Source organism: Rana temporaria, chromosome 3 (genome assembly GCF_905171775.1).
Source record: "Rana temporaria chromosome 3, aRanTem1.1, whole genome shotgun sequence".
Lineage (NCBI taxonomy): Eukaryota > Metazoa > Chordata > Amphibia > Anura > Ranidae > Rana > Rana temporaria.
Window position 1 is genome coordinate 433,296,037 of NC_053491.1, and position 24,608 is coordinate 433,320,644.

Below are 24,608 nucleotides of genomic sequence, written 5' to 3' on the forward strand. Positions count from 1 at the left end.
GTAATTCTCTTACGCCGTCGGATCTTAACTGCAATTTTTTTTTTGCCCGCTAGGTGGCGCTTCCGTCGATTTTCCCGTCGAGTATGCAAATTAGCTAGATACGCGAATTCCCGAACGTACGCACGGCCGACGCAGTAAAGTTACGACGTTTACTTAGGCTTTTCCCAGCGTAAAGTTGCCCCTGGGTCTATGAGGCGCAGTCAATGTTAAGTATGGGCGTCGTTCCCGCGTCAAAAATTTTAAAAATGACGTTGTTTGCGTAAGTCGTCCGTGAATGGTGCTGGACGTAATTTACGTCCACGTCAAAACCAATGACGTCCTTGCGACGTCATTTAGAGCAATGCACACTGGGATATTTTAGGGACGGCGCATGCGCAGTTCGTTCGGCGCGGGGACGCGCTTCATTTAAATGATACACGCCCCCTACCCGCCGAATTTGAATTCCGCCGGGTGATTTACGTTACGCCGCCGCAACTTTACACGCAAGTGCTTTGTGAATAAAGCACTTGCCTGAAAAACTTTCGGCGGCGTAACGTAAATCAGATATGTTACGCCCGCCCAAATTTACGCCCATCTACGTGAAGTGGAGTGGAGTGATACCAAATGTACTCCACCTGTGACAGGAAGCATGCTCTCTACTGCAGCCACATGCTTCTGTCAGAATGATGCTTGGGGATGGCATGTTTGGGACACAGTAACCCACGATCTGGGACAGCAACCATCAGTATCAGTACCAGCCAGCAGTATCAGTACCAGTACCAGCCAGAAGTACCAGTCATCAGTACCAGCCAGCAGTACCAATACCAGCCAGCAGTACCAATACCAGCCAGCAGTACCAGTCTTCAGTATCAGTACCAGCGCCAGTCATCAGTAACAGCCAGCTGTACCAGTACCAGTCATCAGTATCAGTATCAGCCATTAGTTCCAGTACCCGCCATCAGTACCAGTACAAGCCAGCAGTACCAGTCATCAGTACCCACCATTAATACCAGTACCAGTCATCAGTACCAGCCAGAAGTACAAACCAGCAGTACCAGTACCAGCCAGCAGTATCCACCAGCATTACCAGTACCAGCCAGCAGTATCCACCAGCATTACCAGTACCAGTACTAGCCAGCAGCTCACCGGCAGTACCAGCCAGCAGTACCAGCCCTGGAGGACAGCCAGCAGCCACCTGCAGGAATCCTGAGGAAGAAGTGAAGATTGAGATCAGTTGAGGTGCACGTTGTGCATCAGTGTGAAAGAAGTCTTAGGCCCCTTTCACACAGTTGGTCCTATGGGGTCTGCCCTGTCTGTTTTTCAGGTGGACTTAAACAGACTCTCCATTCACCTCTATAGAACAGCAGATGTAAACGGACTTGTGTCCATTTACATCTGTCTATCTGCAATCTGATCTGCTTAAAAAAAACAGAAGGGTATCTGTCCCCTTCTGTCTGGGCACATCGGAGGGCCCTTAGGGTAGTTTGGGCTGCGTCTGTTTCTGCTCTACATATGCAGAGTTGACACAGACCTGCCATCCGCCCTTATGCTCATTGTGGGCCATGTTACCAAGTCGCTAAAGTGGCCCTCATTTTTCAAAAGGTTGGGCACCCCTGTATTAATGCATAGTATGCATTAAGATACAAAAACTTTCTGCCTTTACAATGACTTTAATGTACTTCCTCTTCGCTGGCCTAAACATTATCACCTTATCTACCTTTCAGTTGCCCGGCTAGCTCAGTCGGTAGAGCATGAGACTCTTAATCTCAGGGTCGTGGGTTCGAGCCCCACGTTGGGCGGAAGATTTTTCCCTCTATTTCATCTTGGCACTTGTTGGAATTTCATAACACTTACCTCTCCCAAAAGGACCTTAGGACTGCTTAGTAGAATAATTTTTTTTTAAATGTAATTACTATAGAAATCCGTACCATATATGATTTCTAATAAGTTTAACTGGAGTTAGCATAATATGTAATTGCTGTTGTCAAAATTGCAATTAGTTTACTTTGGTTCTCACGTGCAGTGTGTCATGGATATACAGTACAATAAAGTCTGGCAGCTTACCTGTCTCCATCTGTTCATTAGAGGCCTGACTCTGTTCTGGTTGCCTTTTTATCACCTCTTCTTCCTGTATGGCCCCACCCAGGCCATCCCAGGAAGTCTATATTAACTGTTGCACTACAGGTCTGCAGTGCTGTTCAACCATGTTGTTAGCTTAAGTTCCTGTCTGCAGTGTGCTACGATTACCTTCCTGTGTACCGTTTTTGGCTCGTCCCTGACTTCTCCTGTTTGCCTGTGACCCTGACCTTTTGCCTGTCCCTCGGTTACCCTTGTCTGCCTGTTGCCCTGACCTCGGCTTACCCATTACTATCGCTTGTCCTGCTTGCTGCTTCCCCTCTCTCCCTGCGGAGCGTGACCTAGGGGATCCCAGGGGTCGCAACCTGGATCCAGCTGCGGTGAAGGCCATCCTCACCACTAGAGGCTCTGGTGAACACAAAGCTGGGTCTTAGACTCCGCGCTCTGGGGAATCTTGGGTTCATGCTACCTCTCTGATAGCAGCAGTCGGCTATAGGGTTTACTACCCTGTGGTGCATCCCTGACCCCAACTGGATGCACTTGTCACCTGGCCACAGGTGACCTGACACAGTGGTTATAGCATTGAAGACACACATATCCCTAGTCCTTAAATACGAGTAAATCTTTTATGTGGTTAATTATTTCATAATGACTCACCTGACAAATATATTGCTAAGTGAAGGTCTGCTTCAAATGCCTTTCAGATCAATGTTATGGTGTAATTAAAACAATAAAACCTATTTGACTTGTAACTTAGGGTGACCAGACGTCCACAGAGCCCGTCTGTCCCTATATTGCAGGGGCAGTGCAAGGTGCAGGTCAATCCTGGGCGGGTGCCGAGGCAGAGGGTTGGCCGTCTGCCCCCGGTGCCACTAACTGGGGGGGTGTCAGGCTGGAATCTGCTGCTATGTCAACTTTAATTTGATTTGCTGGGAGCCCGCATCGCACAAGTCCCACCTCCTGTTTTTCTCTTTTGACAGACAGCACACTTGTCCAATGGACATATGTACTGTCTATCATAGGTAGGAGCCGTCCCGGAGGCGGGACATGTGTGACAGCAAGCGGCCGGTGAATCAATTTAAAGTTGACACAGCAGGAGATAACGGTCTGACACCTCCCCAAGTAAGTAGCACCCGGGGTGAACGGCCCCCCTCCTGCCTCAGCACCCCAGGATGTGTGCAATGTTCCAGCCATTTTCAGCAGAACACGGCTCTCTTCTCTGATCCCCTGCACACGCGAGGCTGCATTTCTGGGCACACGCGAGGCTGCATTTCTGGGCAAAAGCGAGACTGCATTTCTGGGCACACATGAGGCTGCATTTCTGGGCACACATGAGGCTGCATTGCTGGTCACAGCTGAGCCCTGCATTCTTTATGTAATGCACTCCTAAACTTTGCCCTCTGTCTTATCTTCAAAACATTTGATAGTCATATCTCAAAAAATTCTAAGCAATATTTTTTTATCTTTATTTATGGACAAAATGTGAGAAATACATTCAACAATCATTCCATAAACACATACCACATACACTGCATATATCATTTGAGAAAAATATGCTTTTAAAATAGTTTACCCTTTGCCAATTAAAAAAAATATGTCCCCGGATTAAATATTTTTTAAATCTGGTCACCTTATAGTAAATGTAAAAACAAACAAACAGAAAGGTGCAAGCACCTAGTGCATTACCAAAATTTTATTGGAGCGAATGTAAACAGGTAAAAATGGATACTCACAAGAGTGCAACTAATAAGAGCCCATAAGCCACAGGATGCCATACAGTGCAGGATATGCAAACTCCAATTACAAGCATTCAGGGCCAGATTCACAGAAGAGATACGACAGCGTATCTCCTGATACGCCGTCGTATCTCTGTGTTACGGCCGTCCTAACTATGCGACTGATTCATAGAATCAGTTACGCATAGCTAGCCCTAAGATCCGACAGGTGTAATTGAATTACACTGTCGGATCTTAACCACTTCCCGACGGCCGTACGACTATATATGGCCGCAGGGTGGTTCTACTTCTCTGGGGCGCCGTCATTTGACGTCCGCCCCTTTCCGCGTTCCCCGCGCGCGCTCCCGAGCGTGCAGCGGGGAATTTCTGTGCTGGCCGTGTCCCTTGGACACAGCCAATCACAGATCGCCGTGAATGGCCAATCGGAGTGGCCGTTTGCTAGGCGATCTGTGCGGCCAATGAGAGATGATCTCATATGTTTACATATGAGATAATTTCTCGTTGCCGGCTCTCACAGACAGCGGTGCTGTCAGGGAGAAAGGAGACCGATCTGTGTCTCTTGTATATAGAGACACAGATCGGTCACCTCCCCCAGTCACCCCCCTTCCCCCACAGTTAGAACACTATATAGGGGATACATTTAACCCCTTCCTCACCCCTTAGTGTTAACCCCTTCCCTGCCAGTCACATTTATACAGTAATTAGTGCATATTTATAGCACTGATTGTAGTATAAATGTGAATGGTCCCAAAAATGTGTCCGCCATAATGTCGCAGTCGCAATAAAAATCGCAGATCGCCGCCATTACTAGTAAAAAAATAAATAATAAAAAATAATAATTCTGTCCCTTATTTTGTAGGCGCTATAACGTTTGCGCAAACCAGTCGCTTATTGCGATTTTTTTTTTTTTTACTAAAAATATGTAGAATACGTATCGGCCTAGACTTTTTCAAAATTGTCGCTCTATTTTTGTTTATAGCGCAAAAAATAAAAACCGCAGAGGTTATCAAATACCACCAAAAGAAAGCTCTATTTGTGGGAAAAAAAGGACGTCAATTTTGTTTGGGAGCCACGTCGCACGACCGCGCAATTGTCAGTTAAAGCGACGCAGTGCCAAATCGCAAAAAGTCCTCTGGGCAGGAAGGGGCTTTAAGTGCCCAGTAAGGAAGTAGTTAAGGATGCAATTCTAGGCCGGCCGCTAGGTGGCGAGGCCATTGCGGTTGGCGTAGAATATGCAAATGACTAGTTACGGCGATCCCCGAACGTCCGCGCTGCCCGTCGATCTAACTTTACGTTGTTTCCGTCGAGTTACGCCGCGTAAAATTAGGGCTGAGCCCTAGTTGTTCTAAGCCATGTTAAGTATGGCCGTCGTTCCCGCGTCGAAATTTAAAAAACCATGTCGTTTGCGTAAGTCTTCCGTGAATGGCGCTGGGCGCCATTTACGTTAACGTCTAAACAAATGACGTCCGTGCGACGTCATTTAGCACAATGCACGTCAGGTAATTTACCCGACGGAGCATGCGCAGTACGTTCGGCGTGGGAACGCGCCTAATTTAAATGGTGCCCGCCCCATTAGAATTGGGCGGGCTTGCGCCGAGCGCATTTACGTTACACCGCCGCAAGTTTACAGGTAAGAGTTTTGAGAATCAGGCACTTACGCTGTAAACCTGCGGCGGTGTAACGTAAATCAGATACGTTACGCTGCCGTGGAGCAACGTAATTGTATCTGAATCTGGCCCTAAGACTCTAACTTTAAAACCATGAAAAGCATAAAACAAACTTACCAGTTGAGTCCAAGCTCTGGACGTCATTCTTACTAGCCATGGTAGCCATTTGAGATGGATTCTCTAAAAGGCAAGAATTAAAAAATGAGTAGACTGTCACTGACAGAAGAAAAGACACATAGAGAAACTTAAAGGGGTTGTAAAGGTAAGAAATGTTTTCCCTAAATAGCTTCCTTTACCTTAGTGCAGTCCTCCTTCACTTACCTCATCCTTCCATTTTGCTTTTAAATGTCCTTATTTCTTCTGAGAAATGCTCACTTCCTGTTCTTCTGTCTGTAACTACACACCGTAATGCGAGGCTTTCTCCCTGGTGTGGAGAAAGCCTCTTGAGGGGGAGGGGGTGAGCAGGAGTGTCAGGGCGCCCACTAACACAGCTCCTTTCTCTATCTGCAAAGTAGAGAGCGTCCTGACTTTCCTGCTCAGCCCCTCCCCCCTCAAGAGGCTTTCTCCACACCAGGGAGAAAGCCTTGCATTACTGTGTGTAGTTACAGACAGAAGAACAGGAAGAAAAATATATATTTTTTACTTTTTGCTATAATAAATACCCCCCCCCCACAAAAAAAAAAATTCTTTAAATTCTTTTATCAGTTTAAGCCAACATGTATTCTTCTACATATTTTTGGTAAAAAAAAACACAATAAGCGTATATTGATTGGTTTGCACAAAAGTTATAGCATCTACAAACTTTGGGAAATATTTATGGCATTTTTATGGCGTTTTTTTTACTAGTAATGGTGGTGATCTGTGATTTTTAGTAGTATTGCGACGACAGATCGGACACTTTTGACACATTTTAGGGACCATTGGCATTTATAGAGCGATCAGTGCTATAAAAATGCACTGATTACTGTATAAATGTCACTGGCAGGGAAGGGGTTAACACTAGGGTCCGATCAAGAGGTTAAGTGTGTGTTCACTCGCTGTGTTTTAACTGTGTGGGAAGGGGAATGACTAGGAGAGATGACAGGTCGCTGTTTCTACTTTGTAGAAACACACAATCTGTCCTCTCTCCTCTAACAGCACAGGGATTTGTGTGCTTACACACTCAAATCCACATGTTGGCGCTCGTGCACGCAATCACACGTGGCCAGTGAAGTTCGTGCCTGTCAGCTATGTACATTGGTGTTCCCCACCGTGCAGCAGGTGATTGCACGTGCCTCCGGTGGAGCTCACATGCCCTCTGGTGGCTCTCCTGGGCAAAGCTGTATATATACAGGATTTCACCCAGGAAAGCCATTCTGCTGCAGTATATCTGTGTGAGCCGATCGGTAACCGGTTAATCATTTTCTTCCTTTATTTTCACTTGGCAATCTGGCCAGTAACACACTTCCTGTTTTAGGGTGTCTCCAGTCTGGATAGAGAAGCCTTTGGACAGCAGCATCTGTCAGTCTGGAGAGAGGATAGTGTTAAGACTAGTACATGCTGAATGCAAAAAAAAAATCTGAGGAGCTCACTGTACTAACTGTCATGGACCTTGAGATATTAAAGTGTTTCTACTTGACATATGTTACACAGGAGAGGGACATTCAATGCAAGGCTTTTGAAATGCTAAGTGGAACCAGCTTGCGAAATACCTTTTATTGTGTTCTGCAGGTTAAGAGCGGGTGTCGGAGTCAGGCCGTCTAGCTGGAACCAGGTTATTGTGTACATTGATTACCCCCTGGGGCTTCTGTCTCAATACACAAGTCTTTCTATCCAAGCTATTGGACCAATCCCTGTTGACAATTTCAAGTCCTCATTTGCATGGTCAAGGGGGACCTGAGTGAAGACTGGATATACTTTACAATTGACCAATAGGAAAGCGGTTGTTGGGAGTGGGATGTTCCAAAATTCTGTATAAAAGTGTGCTGTGTACTTGAAATAAAGAGTCCTGTTGGAACTTACATACAGCCTGCCTGGTGTTTGTTCTTAATGGGTCCGAATGGCACATAGCTGTAATTCGGATCCCGGAACCTTGGATGACTGGACCATCAGACGTTGCAATCTGCAAGCTGACTCACTGGTAGCAGAGGAGTGTCGGGAGAGCAGGACCTGGGCGAGGAAGGATCTCGTCACATTGGTTGGCAGCGGTGGGATTTGCTCTCCGGTTACTGGGACAACTCCAAACCACCACCATGAATGACCAGCTATGCAGCCTGGAGGAGAACCATGCTAAAAGACTTGCTTGAGAGCCGTGGAGGGACCGGTGGGAAGAACAAGGCCACCCTGATCATTGCGCTAGCCGAGATGGATCAGAGGGATGGTGATGCAGGACCCCGGTCAGTTGAAGACTTGTTCCAGCAGCGAGTTCAACAGCGGTTGGCATTATATGGTGCGAACCCATCAGAGACCGCCATACAGAATACCATTAGAGACCTCCAGCGGCAGGATGAGAGAGAACGAGAGCGACAACAGAGAGAACGAGAGCGGCAACAGGAGCTGAGAATTGCAGAAATACGGCGATCGGTGACAACGCCTAAAGAAGCAGCACCAAATGAAAGAAGAGGAGAGGTACAGATATCAGTAACCATGGAAGAGGAATTCAGAAGGAGGTTGCGAGAGAAGCAGATACAGCGCAGAGGACCAGTATCAGAGGAGGTCCTGCTTGGATGGTCTGATTCGATCCGCTGCGAACTCTGGAAAGAAGCGCTAGCCCGCGAGCAGCGACACCAGGGAAAAGCTCTCCCCTCCATCCATGTAAGGTACTGGTCACAGTATGAAGTACGGATGCTGTTATTGGGGGAACAACCAAAGCAGGAGTGGACAGCAGAGTTAAGCAGGCTGATCCGGGAAGAGATGCGGTTGGACGAGAGCTACAGAGCCCTCCGGTGGTATGTAGTCCAAGAGTGCCCGTGGTCAGCGGATGACAGCCCCACGGAAGGCTTTGACTATGATGGCCTGGGATTGTTGTATTGGAGGATGTCCAGGGATCCCAACTTTGGGAGCGATCGGGAGTGGCGTTGGGAGGAAATAATGGAGCACAGAGAGCGAAGACTGAATGTTCCGGAAGTGCACTGGTTACAGGAAGATTTGGAATTCCTGGCCGCTCAGGAATGGGAACTGGAAATCGCCTACAAACAGCTGCTAGACTCCGCTCAGCAGCAGGGTGAGGTTCCCTTTACCTGGGACTATGAGGAAATATCAGCTGACAGTGATGAAATCCTGGCTGATGAATCAGCAGTGGAAAATCGGGAGCTTGCCATTCCCAAAGCTGAAGTGCTGACCGCAGGGCCGAGCTCTGCTAACCTCTGCTCAGTACCCATAGCATCTTCTGGGTTCCATGGACAGGAGATGGTGAACCTCTATCCCCAGACACCAGTTGTAGAGACAGGGGATTTGATAGACTTTTCTGCTGAGGAAGAACAACCTGGGGAGCCTCCAACAGAAGAACTGGTATCAGGGCCAAACTTCACTGTGCTCTGCCCAGCACCAAGGGCAGTATTTGTGGAGTTACAAGGAACTTCCTCAGCTGAAGCACTGGTCACCGGACAGAGGGATCAAGACCTCTGCCCCACCCCCGTGGCAGTTCTGGAGGCTCAGGGTGAGAAGATGGCGATCACTCCCCAGCCACAGATTACAGAATGTATTGACTGTTCAGAGGATGTTATGGATTATGCACCCCCAGCAAAAGTGCTGGCAACAGGGCAGAATGCTAGCCATCTCTGCCCAGCACTGGGACCAACTGTGGAGTTCCAGGGAGCCGGGGCGGTTGGCCCCCCTCCCCAGCAACAAGCTGAGGTAGTAAAGCTGTTACTCCCAGCTGAATCACTGGCAGCAGGGCAGGATGCTACTGGCTGCTGCACACAACTACAGCTTGAGCGGATATCGGTGGATGGGACTGTGGTCCCCACTCACAGCAACCCAGCGGAAGAGCTGGCAACAGAGCAGAGTGCCCCGGGCCTCTGCTCTCAACTAACAGAAGAGGGGGTTCCTGTGGTAGTGGATGGGACTCCGATCTCCACAGACACAACCCCAGAAAATGGTGCGGCACTGAGACAGGAGGATGTCGGCTTTGCTTTGCAAGCACCGGGGGATTTTTACCTAGCATCAGTGGATGGGACTGCAGTCTCCACTGGTATACCCCAGGAATGGTGGCCAGTTGGCCCAGATTCCCAATGGCATGATGAACTGAGCCCAGCCACCCTGTCTTCTCTCCAGCGGCTGAAAGGACTCCAGGGAGAAGGGCCAGTCCAGGCCTCTCCCCAGCGGCAGGCGTGTTCTCTGAGAGAGGCAGAGATTGGCTGGGTGAGTAATGCTCTCTTTGGGACAAGGTATCTGGGGTACTGGGTGGGTACCGAAATTGGGGTCTCTCCCAGTGTTAGTCTCCTGCCAAAGGGGGAGATGTGTGACAGACCTAGCCGGGACAGGGGCTTTTGGAGAGGACTGAATGTGAGCCTCTTGCCGTCCGATTATGGGCCAGGACCTCAAAACAGGAAGGCAGATGGGTCATCCCAGCACAGTCCTGGAACTTTAAGACTACTTTTCCAACATCCTCGAGTTGACCCGTTTGGGTCCCACTGCGGCTGTTGGACTGGTTCCCAGGGGAAGTAATGTCATGGACCTTGAGATATTAAAGTGTTTCTACTTGACATATGTTACACAGGAGAGGGACATTCAATGCAAGGCTTTTGAAATGCTAAGTGGAACCAGCTTGCGAAATACCTTTTATTGTGTTCTGCAGGTTAAGAGCGGGTGTCGGAGTCAGGCCGTCTAGCTGGAACCAGGTTATTGTGTACATTGATTACCCCCTGGGGCTTCTGTCTCAATACACAAGTCTTTCTATCCAAGCTATTGGACCAATCCCTGTTGACAATTTCAAGTCCTCATTTGCATGGTCAAGGGGGACCTGAGTGAAGACTGGATATACTTTACAATTGACCAATAGGAAAGCGGTTGTTGGGAGTGGGATGTTCCAAAATTCTGTATAAAAGTGTGCTGTGTACTTGAAATAAAGAGTCCTGTTGGAACTTACATACAGCCTGCCTGGTGTTTGTTCTTAATGGGTCCGAATGGCACATAGCTGTAATTCGGATCCCGGAACCTTGGATGACTGGACCATCAGACGTTGCAATCTGCAAGCTGACTCACTGGTAGCAGAGGAGTGTCGGGAGAGCAGGACCTGGGCGAGGAAGGATCTCGTCACACTAACTATCCGATGTTAGAGCTACTGTGTTCTGACAGGGGAACTCTCTCCCCGCCAGAACACACTGGTCAGCGCTGGCAGCCAACGCTGATCAGATGCCAATCAGATACTGGTTTTACAGGATGCCCATTCGACAGAAGCCGGCCATTCAGCTAGATTCTGTTGGACAGGCTGCGGTAGAAGGGCCGAATGTCAGCTGGTTTCTGCTGAGGCTTTAGGCCTCGTACACACGACAGAGTTTCTCGGCAGAATTCAGCGAGAAACTCGGTCAGAGCCGGATCCCTGAACTCGCCGAGGAACTCGATGTGTTTGGCACGTCGAGTTCCTCGGCCGTGTGTACGAGGCCTTAGATTCTCCAGCACATTTAGATGGTCTTGCCAAAAAATGAAAGCTGAACTCTGGCTAACACTTTTTAAGCAGTTACAGCAACAGTTTTTTTGTTGGGTAAAGCTGACCATTGTAAGCACTCCAGTGTTAAATTGTGTGTCTCAACCCTAACTGCTACTTTTGCTGGACAGCTTGGCCTTTAAAAGGAAGATGTTCAATAATAGACTTACGATTGGATCACTAGGTGAAAATAAAGGCCACAAAAAAGCCGAACCATAAAAGAAAAACGAATGCAGGTACCACATCTAAGAAGTTGCAATATATCACACTGTTATTTTTGGTTTTTCTGCCACTTTAATACAGCGATCACTCGTGGCACATCATTTTGGACTTACCACTGTTCAGCACCCTCCTCTAAACTCTCCTGCACTGAGCGGGGGGGGGGGGGGGGCGTGTTAATGGAGTCAATGCTCTGATTCATTATATGTGTGCATTTAAGTTTGAGTTATTGAGCTCAATATACAACAGACTGTTTTAAACAGAGGAGCTAAAAACAGCCTGGTAAGCAGGTAAAGGGTAGCCTAGCTAGAGCACCACCTGCTGGCTGTATGAATGCTTGGTCAGTGTTTCTTAGCTCCTATCCCAGGGATCACCAATACATTTTGCTTTCTCCGTCTGCATAGCAATCATGTTGTGTTTAAAGCGGAGGTTTACCCTCAAAAACATCTATATACCATTACATCCAGCATACTTCCGACATCTACAGTATGCTGTTTTTTTTTTTGCCGTACATACTGTTTTATTGTTATTTTCCCCCCGGCTTCCGGGTTCTGGCTCCCGCGGGAATGGGCGTTCCTATTCAGAGGTTAGATGATTGACGTCTGGTGAAAAACCTCAACTGGCGCATAAGGAGCGTCACCAGTTTTCCGTAAGTAGCCGACCTGCGAGTCGGCTCTATACGGCGCTATACGGCGCCTGCGCCCGCCATGTAGAACTGACTGCGCAGGCGCCGTATAGAGCCGACTCGAGTTCGGAAAACTCGCCATGCGCCTTATGCGCCAGGGGAAGTTTTTTACCAGACGTCAATCATCTAACCTCTGAATAGGAACGCCCACTCCCGCGGAGCCAGAACCCGGAAGCTGTGGGGAAAATAACAATAAAACGGTATGTACGGCAAAAAAAAAAAAAAAACTGTATACTGTAGATGTCGGAAGTATGCTGGATGTAATGGTATATATTTGTTTTAGGGTGAACCTCCGCTTTAACAGTGACCCTTTATTTTGGTTTTGTTTGCAAGAACCCCAGCACAGCCATCCACATGTGTGCTGAAGTCCAACTCTGAAAAACATTGCTAAGCATGGAGTTATCCCCAGAGACACCACTTACTCTGTGACAGGACTGTTATGAAGAGTGCAATGACCATCACGTAGGATAACGCTATCAGTCCATATGTGATCAGGTTCGATTTTTGTGTGAAGAATCCCCATTTATCTGCAATGAGAGAAAATTAGATTAACTAAACTTTTTTTGCTAAAATTTGGTCTTGTTCAGAGCAGCCAATCAGATTACAGCTTTATTTTTCTAATGCTGGTTACAAAGTGAAACTCGAAATTCAATACTGAACAAGGGGTTCTCTGCTCCACCACCCCTCGAGCCCCAGGTGCCAGAGGCTAGTTGAACCATCCATGTTTACAGATTTCAGATCCAGAAAATAAGTCATGCCACACACCAGACAAACCAATGATATAGACATTTATTGTATGAAACATTCACAAGCATGGCAATGATGGTCCCCACCCTAGGACCACCCCCTCCAATGCATTTAATCAAATAGAGCTTAGTTGTAGAAATCTCTTTTTCTACGACTAAGACCTATTAAGTAAAATGCATAAAGGGGGTGGAGCTAAGGTGGGGACTGGCATTGCCATGCTTGTGGAGGGTTGATCTGTATTACCGGGACCCGACAATTCATTATAGCCCGAGTAGTTTTAAAAATTACTTTTTTCCTTTAGAAATTTCATTTTTTGCAGAGACTGTTATAAACACAGGAAACATGTACTACTTTACAGGCATACTATAGACACCCCCCAGGTATGAAGTTTAAAGGAATATTTCACTTTTATTGTTTCACTTTAAGCATTAATAAAATCACTGCTCCTGAAAAACTGACATTTTTAAAACTTGTTTTTGCATTGATGCCGCCCTCTTGTAACACTGCCCCTATCTCTCACATTGCCCCCTTTCTGCTCTGCTTCCCCTCTTCTATCCTGCTTCCCCTTTTGTCTTGCTGCCCCCCACCAATCATGCTGCCCCCTTCTGTCTCACTGCCTTCCTGCTGGCCCACTGCCCCCTCCTGTCATGCTGCCTCCCTCCTGTCCCACTGCCCCCCAATTGTCACACTGCCCCCTTCTGTCCTGCTGCCTTCCTCCTGTCATGTTGTCCCCCTCCTGTCATACTTTCTCACTCCTGTCCCACTGCCCAGATACCCCTCCCCTGTCACAATGGCAAGTGTGGTGGGAGGGCGGGAAGATGTTGTAGGGGTGTCAGATGGATGGGGGGCAGCAAAATGCACCTTCGCCTGTGTAGACAAAAATCCTGGCATCCTGCCAGCAACAGCACTTCCTGTAGACTGATAAGGCTAAGCCATTTCCTTATTTGTCGATGTACACTGTAGTACCCTGATGTTTAGGTAGGGTTGCTCATAAAATTCACCTGCCAGGTGTAGTTACCTTGGCTCATTGTTAGGGATCAATTGCATTCACCCTAAGTCTGGAATTGCTGCACTTCTCTCTTCTGCTGCTAGGTGGCCGGGTACCTGGTGTTATTAGATAAGACAAGGGCAAAGCAAGGACAGATTAGGAGTATATGGGGTATCTCAGCCAAAAGGCAGGGGTTTTCTTAAATCCCTTGGACTGCTGGGGAACCAAAATATTTGGGTGGAGTTGGGTGATTGGGGTTCTGTGCCACCTGGACGGCTATCTGGGTAGATGTGTGTTGTTCTGCCCTGGCTGCTAGGCCGGAGTTTGGGCTTTTCCCGGGGACATATGGCTGCTAGGCTATCTGAGGGCCCATCCAGAAGCAAGAGAGCTTCTGTTTTATTCTATTATAATCTATAAAGAAGCCTAAGTAGGAATCATCATATTATTTCACTTTAATACCTTACTGTATTTATTGCAATATGTTTCAAATTCGAATCCAAATACAATTTCAAATTTGAATTTGAAATAATTTTCAATCTCAAATTCGGATAATTCATTTTATTATAATTTATAATTTGTTGAAATGTGTAACTATTGTAATTAAAAAATTAGGATACACCATTGTGCCCATCTGCAGCCTCACTGTGCCCATTTGCAGCTTCACTGTGCCCATTTGCAGCCTCACTGTGTCCGTCTGCATGCCTCAGCCGCACTGTGCCCATCTGCATGCCTCAGCCTCACTGTGTCCATCTGCATGCCTCATACTCACTGTGCCCATCTGCATGCCTCAGCCTCACTGTGCCCATCTGCATGACTCAACCTCACTGTGCCCATCTGCATGCCGCAGCCTCACTGTGCCCATTTGCAGCCTCACTGTGTCCATCTGCATGCCTCACTGTGCCCATCTGCATGCCTCGCTGTACCCATATTTCTTGCCTCACTGTGCCAATCTCCCTACCTGATCTGTGACTCATGTACCAGCACTGTGTCCATCTGCAGCCTTATGATCTCTGGTGCTGTGATAAGCAGTCTAGTCGGCGGCTGTGTAGTGTAACAAAGCCCCGCCTCCTCTTTGTCCTCATCCGTGACTGAACACTGACTTAGTTTCCCAGCAGTACGTTGGTGTTCAGCCTATCACAGACAAGGATGAGGAGGCTTTGTTACACTACATGGCCATCGACTAGTCTTCATATCACAGCACCGGAGAGCATAAGGCTGCAGATGGGCACAGTGAGGCGCGGGACTCAAATATAAGCTATGGGGGGCATTTTCAGCACAAAAAATGTGCTGAAAAACTTGGTTTATACTTGAGTATATACGGTAACTAAGCCCCATGAAAAAACTAAATTATTGATGTACCTTAAATAGAAAACTATCTTTTTACTCCATAAGCATTTTATAAACATACATTTGATAAAATTAAAAGAAATCTGATTTAAATTTAAAAAAATCAGATTAAAATAAAAACAATCTGATGCTTTTGATAATTTTTTTTAAAATCATTGATTTTTATCCACCCTGGTTTTGTACATATATATAACATACACACACGGTTTGGGGTGCACACCCTAATGCAATAGCCTGTGCACACCAATGCCATTAGCTTAGCATTGTCAGCATACAACTGGATGTGCTGTTTCTGGCTGGATCTCCACCTAACTTTTTTACAAAATGATTTAAATAACAAAATTGTATAGAGTGAGACCTGATGCCTGACATACGGAAAATAGATTTTGAGTTGACATACAATAACAGACATATGCATTTAGTAATAATAATCTAGCAGACTTCTGAGCTCTGCAGATGCTTAGTAGATGTCTGTGTAGTAGTCTGTCCCAAGTTTGCTAACTGCCACTTGAACAAGATGTTCTTTACAGTTTAGAATTTTTATTGAGATGTAAAAAAAATGTCATCCTCCCTTGCACATACCTCCTAACTTTCTAAAATGACACATTTTAACACAAAGTATGTAGGCAAAGAACACGTCCCTACTATGGCCCCGGGTACGAGGACCAAAAAGATCTAATTTGCAGAAAATAATTGGCTAAACCACACGTGCGCTTGACCTCTATTACTTCTTTAGGTTGGCTTTACAAAATAACAAATGTAGTAATACAGAGAATGGATAAAAAAGATTAGAACAGCATAAAGTTTTGGTAGTAAAATAGTACATTTATGTACACATTAGACCAAAAAGGAGGACAACTGGGGATGCACGAAGGACAGAGGGAGTTGGTCTCAATGGGACAGTTGGGAGCTATGCTTTGCAGAGCTACAAAATTGGGGGGAAAAAATAATATGTTACCTGGATAACTCATCTTCTCCTGCAGTACTGTCTCATCAGACTCCATGAGTTAAAATGCTGACTTTTTTTTACTGTACTGTTTTCATGTAAAAAAAGGAAAAAATGCTGACCCAGAGGAAGTGATTGTGATAAAAACATGTTTGTTGGATGCTTACTTGAACAGGAACAGAAGCTTTCCTGGGAAGCAGAAAAACTTAGTCACTATTCTGAGGAACCACAAATGACCTTGAGGTCTGTTGCAACTCCATCCAAATCAAGGGGTTTATTTACTAGCAGAAAACGGTATATCTCATGCTAGTGCGTATTCACTTTAAAGCTGAATTCCTGGTACAGCAAATTTGAAGTACTGTATTGGTGTATAACACGCACTTTTTTACCCTGAAATAGAGGGTAAACTGTGCCTGCATGTAATACGCTAATTTTGTTTTTATTATACCAACGGGGGCGTGGATCGTGTCCACCCCAGATGCCACCAATTGGGGGGTTGTCAGGCCGCCTGCCTGCCTCTACTGGCTCCCCTTAGGCCTTCCCTTAGGCCCCGTACAGACGAGCGGACAGTCCGATGAAAACGGTCCACCCGACCGTTTTCATCAGACATGTCCGCTCGGAGATTTCGGTCTGATGGTTGTACACACCATCAAACCGAAATCCGTGCGGACAGACAGTGCGGTGACGTGGCCGCGCTGTTGCCGTGACGATGACGCGGCGACGTGCGCGACCCTGTAAGGTCAATGCTTCCACGCATGCGTTGAATCACTTCGACGCATGCGAGGGATGGCGGCCCAGCGGACATGTCTGGTAAGTCGTACAGACGACTGAACATGTCCGGCGGACAGGCTTCCAGCGGACATGTTTCTTAGCATGCTAAGAAACATTTGTCCGCTGGAAGCCTGTCCGATCCGCCGGACATTTGTCCGGTCGACCGTACACACGACCGAACATGTCTGCTGAAACTGGTCAGCGGACCAGTTTCAGCAGACATGTTCGGTCGTGTGTACGAGGCCTTAAAGTAAATGGAAGCCTCTAAATACCTCAATTAACGCCGCTCTTTCTGGCCGCTCTCCTCCTTCCACTCTGCCTTCTCCTCGAGTGTAGCTTTTGATTGGAGAAGGAGAGCGGTCATGTGACCATCAATAAAACAGTAGAGGAGAGCAGTCACATGACTATGTCCACGAAAGAGCAGCATTAATTGAGGTATTTAGAAGCTTCAATTTATGACAGTGACACAGGAGGAGCGGTGTGTGAGAAGAGGCTAATAGTGATGTTTTCTTAACTTTAGAGTATATTGGCAATGCTGACCCAGGAGACTGGGGTCTCCTGGGAGTGCAGGGGGGCTTTATAATGAAAGGGGGCTGTGTGATGTGCAGGGAAAAGGGGGCTGTGTACTGTGCCGGGAAAGGGACTGTGTACTGTGCGGGGAAAGGGGTCTGTGTATTGTGCAGGGAAAGGGATCTGGGTACTGTGCAGGGAAAGGGATCTGTGTACTGTGCAAGGAAAGGGGGCTGTGTACTGTGCAGGGGGTCTGTGTACTGTGCAGGAAACTTCCCTCTTAAAGTTAGGGTGCGTGTTATATGCCGATAAATACGGTAGTTACATTGATCCAGCTTGGACTCACTGAAGTATGTATACTTTTAGGATTCTTGTGCAAGCTGCAAATCGCTGTAGTAGGCACCTACAGTGGTCCAGCTGAGGTTGCCACTTCATCCACCTCCTTAGGACATCTCCGATGTGTGGTACCTGGGGGCTACCCCTCTTCCTTTGAGCAACTGCAGGAGCCAGGATGAGCTCCATCTCCTGCCAGCACTCTCTGTAGCAGCAGAGGCGGACATACCAGCTTGCATATCCCCCATCCACTGAGCCTGAGTGGCACACAAACAACTAATAGGTCACTACATTAATTGATGTTAGCTTTTGGGTCCCATGCCAAGTGGAGGTGTTTTATCGAGACGGTTCCCCTATCGGATGGGGTTCAGCCTCAACTGCGCAGGGACAGCACATGCGCAATCGGAGCAAACGGAAATCTCCGAGGCTGAACAGCTGTTCGTCAGCTGTAGATGGAGCATGCGCAACCCAGCGCTCGCTCCCGATGCTCGGGGCTGGTTATACTCGCCGCACTCTCTATACAGCAAGGGGGGATGCTTTTCTCAAAGGGGCGGATATGGTTAGAAGAGGCATGATGGCCACTGCTTTATGATGGGCAGTACTTTTTTGAAAGGGCAGATGCTTTTCTCAAATGCTCGGATCTCAATACAGCAAGGGGACAGCAAGGGGCGGATGCTTCTCTCAATACAGTACAGCAAGGGGTTGAAATGGTTGCATGATGCCCAGTGCTTTAATCATCTGCCCCTTGCTGTATTGAGATCCAAGTATTTGAGAAAAGCAACCACCTCTTTCAAAAAAGCACTGCACATCATAACATAATTTAACCAGCCCCAAGCATTGGGAGTGAGCGCTGTCTTTATTGTGCATGCTCTGTCTACAGCTGACAAACAGCTGTTCAGTCTCGGAGATTTCCATTGACTCTGATTGCGCCTGCGCACTCCAGGCTGGACCCTATCTGATAGGAGAACCATATTGATAGAACAGGGGCACTGTTGATTACTGAACACAGGACACTGATCGCTCAGCACAAGCAACATACAGAGAACACTATTCATTGTCTAAATGAATGCAAAGCATTCTCTGATTGGATGGGGTGAAGTTGGGAGGAATGCCCTCTGGTCATGTGACCACACACCCCCACAAGCCAAATCCTCTCCATGCTGACTTTGGTCATCATGGCAAGGAACCCTGGCGTACTATAAATATACATGAGCAGGTGCATATACAGTAACCCAAGAAACCTCATGACTGAAAGTATATTAAACATTAATACAAAACAAGCTTGCTAAAGTACAGAAGTCAAACAAGATAAAAATTCACCTAGCAGAGGATGGTTTCGATCCATCGACCTCTGGGTTATGGGCCCAGCACGCTTCCGCTGCGCCACTCTGCTGCATGTAAAAGCTTTGCTGAAGCTTTAATGTAAATTTGCTGTTGAAATTGCTTCCATGTGTTCTTGAATTTCCTAATTCTTTGTCAGGTATCTTTCAGTTATATGCACCTAGTGGGAAATACACTGGGACTGCTGATCCCTGATGAGGCTTTGTAGTTATCAATTAATGCCGTTCAAGTGTATTAAAAATGGGAGCTTATTGCCTATACAAAATCCAGGAAACAAAACAGATATAAATGCTACTTGACATTTATAGCTCACTCATAATGTTCGTCAATAGGTGTTTGCTCATCACCAGTCTCTGTGGTGAAATTGGCAAACATGTTTGGCTGTTCAACAAAATGTTATTATTTCAAGCTAAGAAATATTATAAAAGGTAAGTAGTCGTAATATAGCTGAATATTAATGTAACTTGGGCAAAAACTCTACATGACTAGTAGACCTTTAAAATACATCTACAACCTGTATTTAAGCATTTTTCTTTCAAAATTAGTTTTCTGTTTTTGCACACATGTTAACCCCTTTACGCCTAAGGGTAACTCAAATGTTAATGCCGAAGCACAATTTTGCAACTTTGACATGTGTTAGTAAAACTGTACATATCATATCATCACATCTATTTATGTAGCCCGGTGGATTATACTGTACCTTGTTTTTTTGGACAAATTTGGCTTTCATTTGGTGGTAAATGATAATGGCTATCTCCTGATTTTTTTTATTATCAGAGGATAATTTTTCCAAATATAGCTGTATATTTTTTATTGCTACTATAAGTAACTAACTTAAAAAAAATCCTTTGACCTTGACCTTTAAACCTTACTTGACCCAAACACTAACCCTGGCACTGACATAGATAAAAACGTGATCTAGTTATCTTTTTTTTATTTATTAGTAATATTATAATTTTTTTACACTCACTTGTTTTTTTTTCTCTCCACAAGAAGGGAGAGAGATACAATTTATCTATTCTCTCCATTAACAGAGAGGGAGAAACAAAGGGACGGCCAATCAGAAGAGATCACAGCGATCAGGTGGCACGGAAACAATGTGCGGCACGATCCCAGCACAAAGACAAAAACAAAGTCCAGTGAGGCAGCATATATGCGTACTGACAGTGTGAAGGGGTTAAAATAATCATCTTCAGCCTGAATATTCGTTAAACCCCCAAATATTATGCAAAATATTAGGGCTTCAGAAATTAATGATTAATTCCTTGATTAATCGTTAATTTTTTTAATTGATCAAAATTACTTTGATCGGTACTCACCTCTCCGTCGGCTTCCGGGTCTCCAGGAAATCCATCCATAGGAAAGGCCGCGGCTTCGGCCTAGCTCCAGAGCGGCGGCCATCTTGTTACACCCGGTGGCGGCCTAGTAGCGGCGCAATGATGTCATCATCATCCGCCTGCTTGTGTCATCTGCGGATGGGTCTGCCTGCTGTTGTTTCTATTCTGGTAAGAGCAGACAATTCCTATATATACAGTGGGGCTATATACATTGGGGGAGATGTGGATATTACAGTGGGGAAGATGTGGACATTTCAGTGGGGGGAGATGTGGCCAAATATGCTGCAGAAATCTCCCTCCACTGAGTCTGATTGCAGCCATTTTAATTGTGGTCAGCTGAAGCTACTGCCTATTCACTTCCTGGATTTACACAGAGGCAAACCTCCAGCTCTGCAGCCCTGCAGCTCTCATTGGCCCTCTTATGACTCATCCCCCATCCCTTCCTGGCAAACTCTCATGAGAGTAGGAGAGAGAGCTGTGCATGATGTCATAAGACTAGGCTAATGACCAGACAAGAAACTGGAAGTGGGCTGTATAAGGTACCGTAATTATCGGGGTATTGCGCGCTCCAGCGTATAGCGTGCACCCCGAATTTTGACCTCTTTTTCCTGTAATTTTTTTTTTACATTTTAATACTTACAGTTTTGGTGTCTTGCCCGGTGTCCATTGGCGGTCTCGTCCGCTCCGGTCTCTATCTGCGGCCTAGGTGGTGTCCTCCCGGCTTCTCCCGCTGTCTTCATGGTGAATCCCCGCTTCCCGCGCTCAGTTTGAAGCCTCCGCCGACTTATACCGAGCGCAGTACACTCGCGTATATTCGGCCAGGCTCGGCTTCTCACGCATAAACATCACAGAGCGTGACTACGAGTAAAGCTGAGCCTGGCTGAATGTACCCGAGTTTACTGTGCTCTGTATATTGCGGCGCAGGCATTCAAATTAGGTGCGGGAAGCGGGTATCGGTGTATATCGCGCACCCACGATAAGTGCGCGATATGCACCGATAAATATGGTATTTACTGGCAGAAAAAAATATATTTTACTATCCAAAGTTAAAACAACAAGGGCAAAAGATTTCATAGATGGAAAGATGAAAAAAAGACTGAAGGTCCGCTTTAAGTGAGAGAAACCGTCTCAGTCATCAAGAATGTGAAAATGTGTTGAGCAAACTAGTCAAGGTGGCAATGTAATAAAATATTTACTAATGTCAGATCCTTTACATTTTAAAAATTTAATTTTATTTTGAATTAAAAATGTATGAAAAAGAACACGTGTAGCGAGTTCATACTGAAAATGAAGTGAGTGCACCTATTAGAAATACAGTAAAAATGAATTACCTCTGAAGAGGTTGGCCTGCTAAGTAGTAATGCATTTCACAATTATAATGCCAGACATACATTGTAATCTGCTTTACTAGGCAGCAATTTCAGAGAGATAGAGAGACAAGGCAGATTATTATCAAGAAATACAATTAGAGTCTATTACGTCACAGAAAAAAGCTAAATAATATTGTACTGTTGATGAATTGTATGTATTTAGATTTAGTAAGCCTTAATTTCAGAAAAAAGAGACCAGAAGGTTTTATCACAAGATAAAAGTTAGAGTCTATTTTACAAACAATAGCCAGAAGTATTTTACAGTCAATGATTTGCATATAGTACATTGTTTATTTCAGAAGGAGAGATGAGGCATGTTTAATTGGAAAATAGAAATTAGAGTTGATTTTTTTACAAACAATAGCAGGAAATATGTGGCCTTTAATGGGATTTTCCTCTTAGTTAAGGTGCAGGTTCATAGTGTACTGTCAATGAACTGTATGTAGTCAGATTTAGTAGGACCTAATTTCAGAAAAAGAGAACAGGCAGGTTTTATTTAAAAATAAAAATAGGAGTCTATTTTAGTACCAATATCCAAAAATATTTTACATTCAATGAACTGTGTGTAGTCAGCTTTAGTAAGTTGCAATTTTGGGAGAGACAAGGCAGGTTTTATCTAAAAATAAAAAGGAGTCTTTTGTTTCAAAAACAAGAGTCAGAGATATACCGTAGCACAGTTGATTCAATGTATGTAGACTTCAATGGGATTCACCTCTTAGTTCAGCTTCAATTACTTTTGAACACGATTTACCAAACCCTTGGTGAAGAGAATCTGGGCAGATTTTTCCAACACTTATTATCAATCACATTGAAAAGAAAAACTCTTTGTACAGCTGAGTAAATGTGTAAATTACCACTTTATTTCTCATGTTAATTACTACATTGTCTACCTGTTGATTTTGGGTTTGTTGCCCTTTTAACTCAAACATAGCAAACCTAAATGGTAGACAGCACCTCTATGTGATGAAACCTATGTGCAATGATTAAAATTTAATTACAGGTTGCCGCAACTATTATGTTCCCACAATTAACAGCCAAATAAATGAAAGTATTGATGTTGTGCTCCCCCTAATATAAAGTACAAACTATAAAAATAAATATACTAATAATAAGAACCAAATATATGCATAAAAATAAAACCAACATTTTACAAATAAAAATAAAAAAAACAGTGTCTCAGTAACCTCTTTTTCAATAATCATAACTTTCTGTGTCTATATGATTTATGTACTTCCTGGTTAGCAGTTCATACATCAATATTTCCTCCACTGTGCATTGAGAGAGTCTGGATACCAGTTTTTAACACAGTGTACATGTGTAAGGGCAATACATCTTTTTAATATTTTTTTTTTTAACTTTCTACACTATGAGTTCCCTGTATATGAAATATAAAAATACAGAAATATATCAAGGAGGTGCAGTTTAGTCATGTGACCAAACAAACTGAAAGGAGCCCGGATAGCTCAGTCGGTAGAGCATCAGACTTTTAATCTGAGGGTCCAGGGTTCAAGTCCCTGTTCGGGCGATTCTTTTATATTTTTAACCACCACAAAACAAACAAAAAATGCATGTTACATTACGTTACAACAGAGGTGTAACAGAGGCAGCTGACCCACAACAAGCGCTATGCAAGGGGCCATGCGAAATCTACTGCTACAGAAGTTCTCCGAAATTCTCAAACAAATCTACCTGAAGAAGCATGCAGCTGATTTCTAGAGGTCCCATTTCAGGGACATACCAAATACAAATAGCATTTTTCAGGTAATTGGCAATCACATTGTGTACATTCTTAAGGATGTGCCAATCATATTCTCATGTCAATGTCAGGGGCAATATTAGAAGTGTGAAAAAAAAACATGCAGTATATCCAATACATGAAAACTTCCCACGTGGGAATGATCCACCTCTCCCTAAAAAATCAGCTTATTAATGCTTTTTATTCCAACACTATAAAACAAGGGTCTCCAAACTTTCTAAACAAAGGGCAAGTTTACTGTCCTTCAGACTTTAGGGGGGCCGGTCTGTGACCATTGGAAGTAGAAAATGTCCTCTGCATCAATTGGAGAAAATAATGCTGAAACTTTGGTGTCAGTGAGAGGAATAATAAGAACCAAATATGTGCATGACAAATATATGAAAAAGATCACGTGTAGTGAGTTCATACTGAAAAGGAAGTGAGTACATTTATTAGTAGAAATATGGTAAACTTTAAAAATGAATTTCCTCTGAAGAGGTTGGCCTGCTAAGTAGGAATGCATTTCACAATCATAATGCCAGACATACATTGTAATCTGCTTTAGTAGGCATTGAGAGGAACTGTGCCACATCATTGGTGTCATTTGGCTGCAGTTTGTCAGCTACTGCTCTAGACCATAGCAGTCATGTGGTAGCGTGGCCGAGCGGTCTAAGGCGCTGGATTAAGGCTCCAGTCTCTTCGGAGGCGTGGGTTCAAATCCCACCGCTGCCAATTAGTTTTTCTTACAAGCGCGCTTTAAATATTCTTTATTCCTTAAAGTGGATTGTAAAGGTTCCCGTTTTAAAAAAACAAACATGTCATATTTACCTCCACTGTGCAGTTCGTTTTGCACAGAGTGGCCCTGATCCTCCTGTTCTGGGGTCCCTCGGGGGCTCCCTTGGCTCCTCCCCGCACGAGATAACCCCCTCATTGGATTTGATTGACAGCAGTGGGAGCCAATGGCTGCGCTGCTATCAATCTATCCAATGAAGAGCCGAGAACGCGGAGAGAGCGACGCGGGATCGCACCCATGGAAATTTAGGGCTCAGGTAAGTAAAACGGGGGGCTGGTGGGCCTGATACTGCAAGATGTTTTTTCACCTTAATGTATAGTATGCATTAAGGTGAAAAAACAAGTAGGTTTACAACCCCTTTAAAACTGCCTAAGGGTCTATTTATAATCACCATAGCACCAT

At 45.2% G+C, this 24,608-nt stretch overlaps 1 protein-coding gene and 4 non-coding genes across 6 annotated transcripts in view; 3 read left to right on the top strand and 2 right to left on the bottom strand.

Moving 5' to 3' along the window:
• Nucleotides 1-16,124, bottom strand: part of LOC120933259 (hepatic lectin-like) — a 29,593-nt gene extending 13,469 nt beyond the window's left edge. The window contains exons 1-3 of one of the 2 annotated variants that reach the window (XM_040346375.1): nucleotides 16,029-16,124; nucleotides 12,411-12,515; nucleotides 5,576-5,638 (exon numbers count right to left, since the gene is read on the bottom strand). In XM_040346375.1, coding sequence (XP_040202309.1) covers nucleotides 5,576-5,638; nucleotides 12,411-12,515; nucleotides 16,029-16,074 — 214 coding nt within the window. In that variant the 5' untranslated portion in view covers nucleotides 16,075-16,124. Of the gene's footprint in view, nucleotides 1-5,575; nucleotides 5,639-12,410; nucleotides 12,516-14,681; nucleotides 14,741-16,028 lie in introns of those variants that run through there. The other variant, XM_040346376.1, reaches the window with a different exon arrangement.
• TRNAK-CUU lies at nucleotides 1,706-1,778 on the top strand. The gene has a single exon. It is a non-coding gene; the product is annotated as a tRNA-Lys (tRNA).
• A 2,827-nt stretch (nucleotides 16,125-18,951) lies between the features above and the next one.
• On the bottom strand, nucleotides 18,952-19,023 carry TRNAM-CAU. The gene has a single exon. It is a non-coding gene; the product is annotated as a tRNA-Met (tRNA).
• Nucleotides 19,024-23,130: 4,107 nt separating this feature from the next.
• TRNAK-UUU lies at nucleotides 23,131-23,203 on the top strand. Its single transcript has one exon. It is a non-coding gene; the product is annotated as a tRNA-Lys (tRNA).
• Nucleotides 23,204-24,063: 860 nt separating this feature from the next.
• TRNAL-AAG lies at nucleotides 24,064-24,145 on the top strand. Its single transcript has one exon. It is a non-coding gene; the product is annotated as a tRNA-Leu (tRNA).
• Nucleotides 24,146-24,608: the final 463 nt, after the last annotated feature.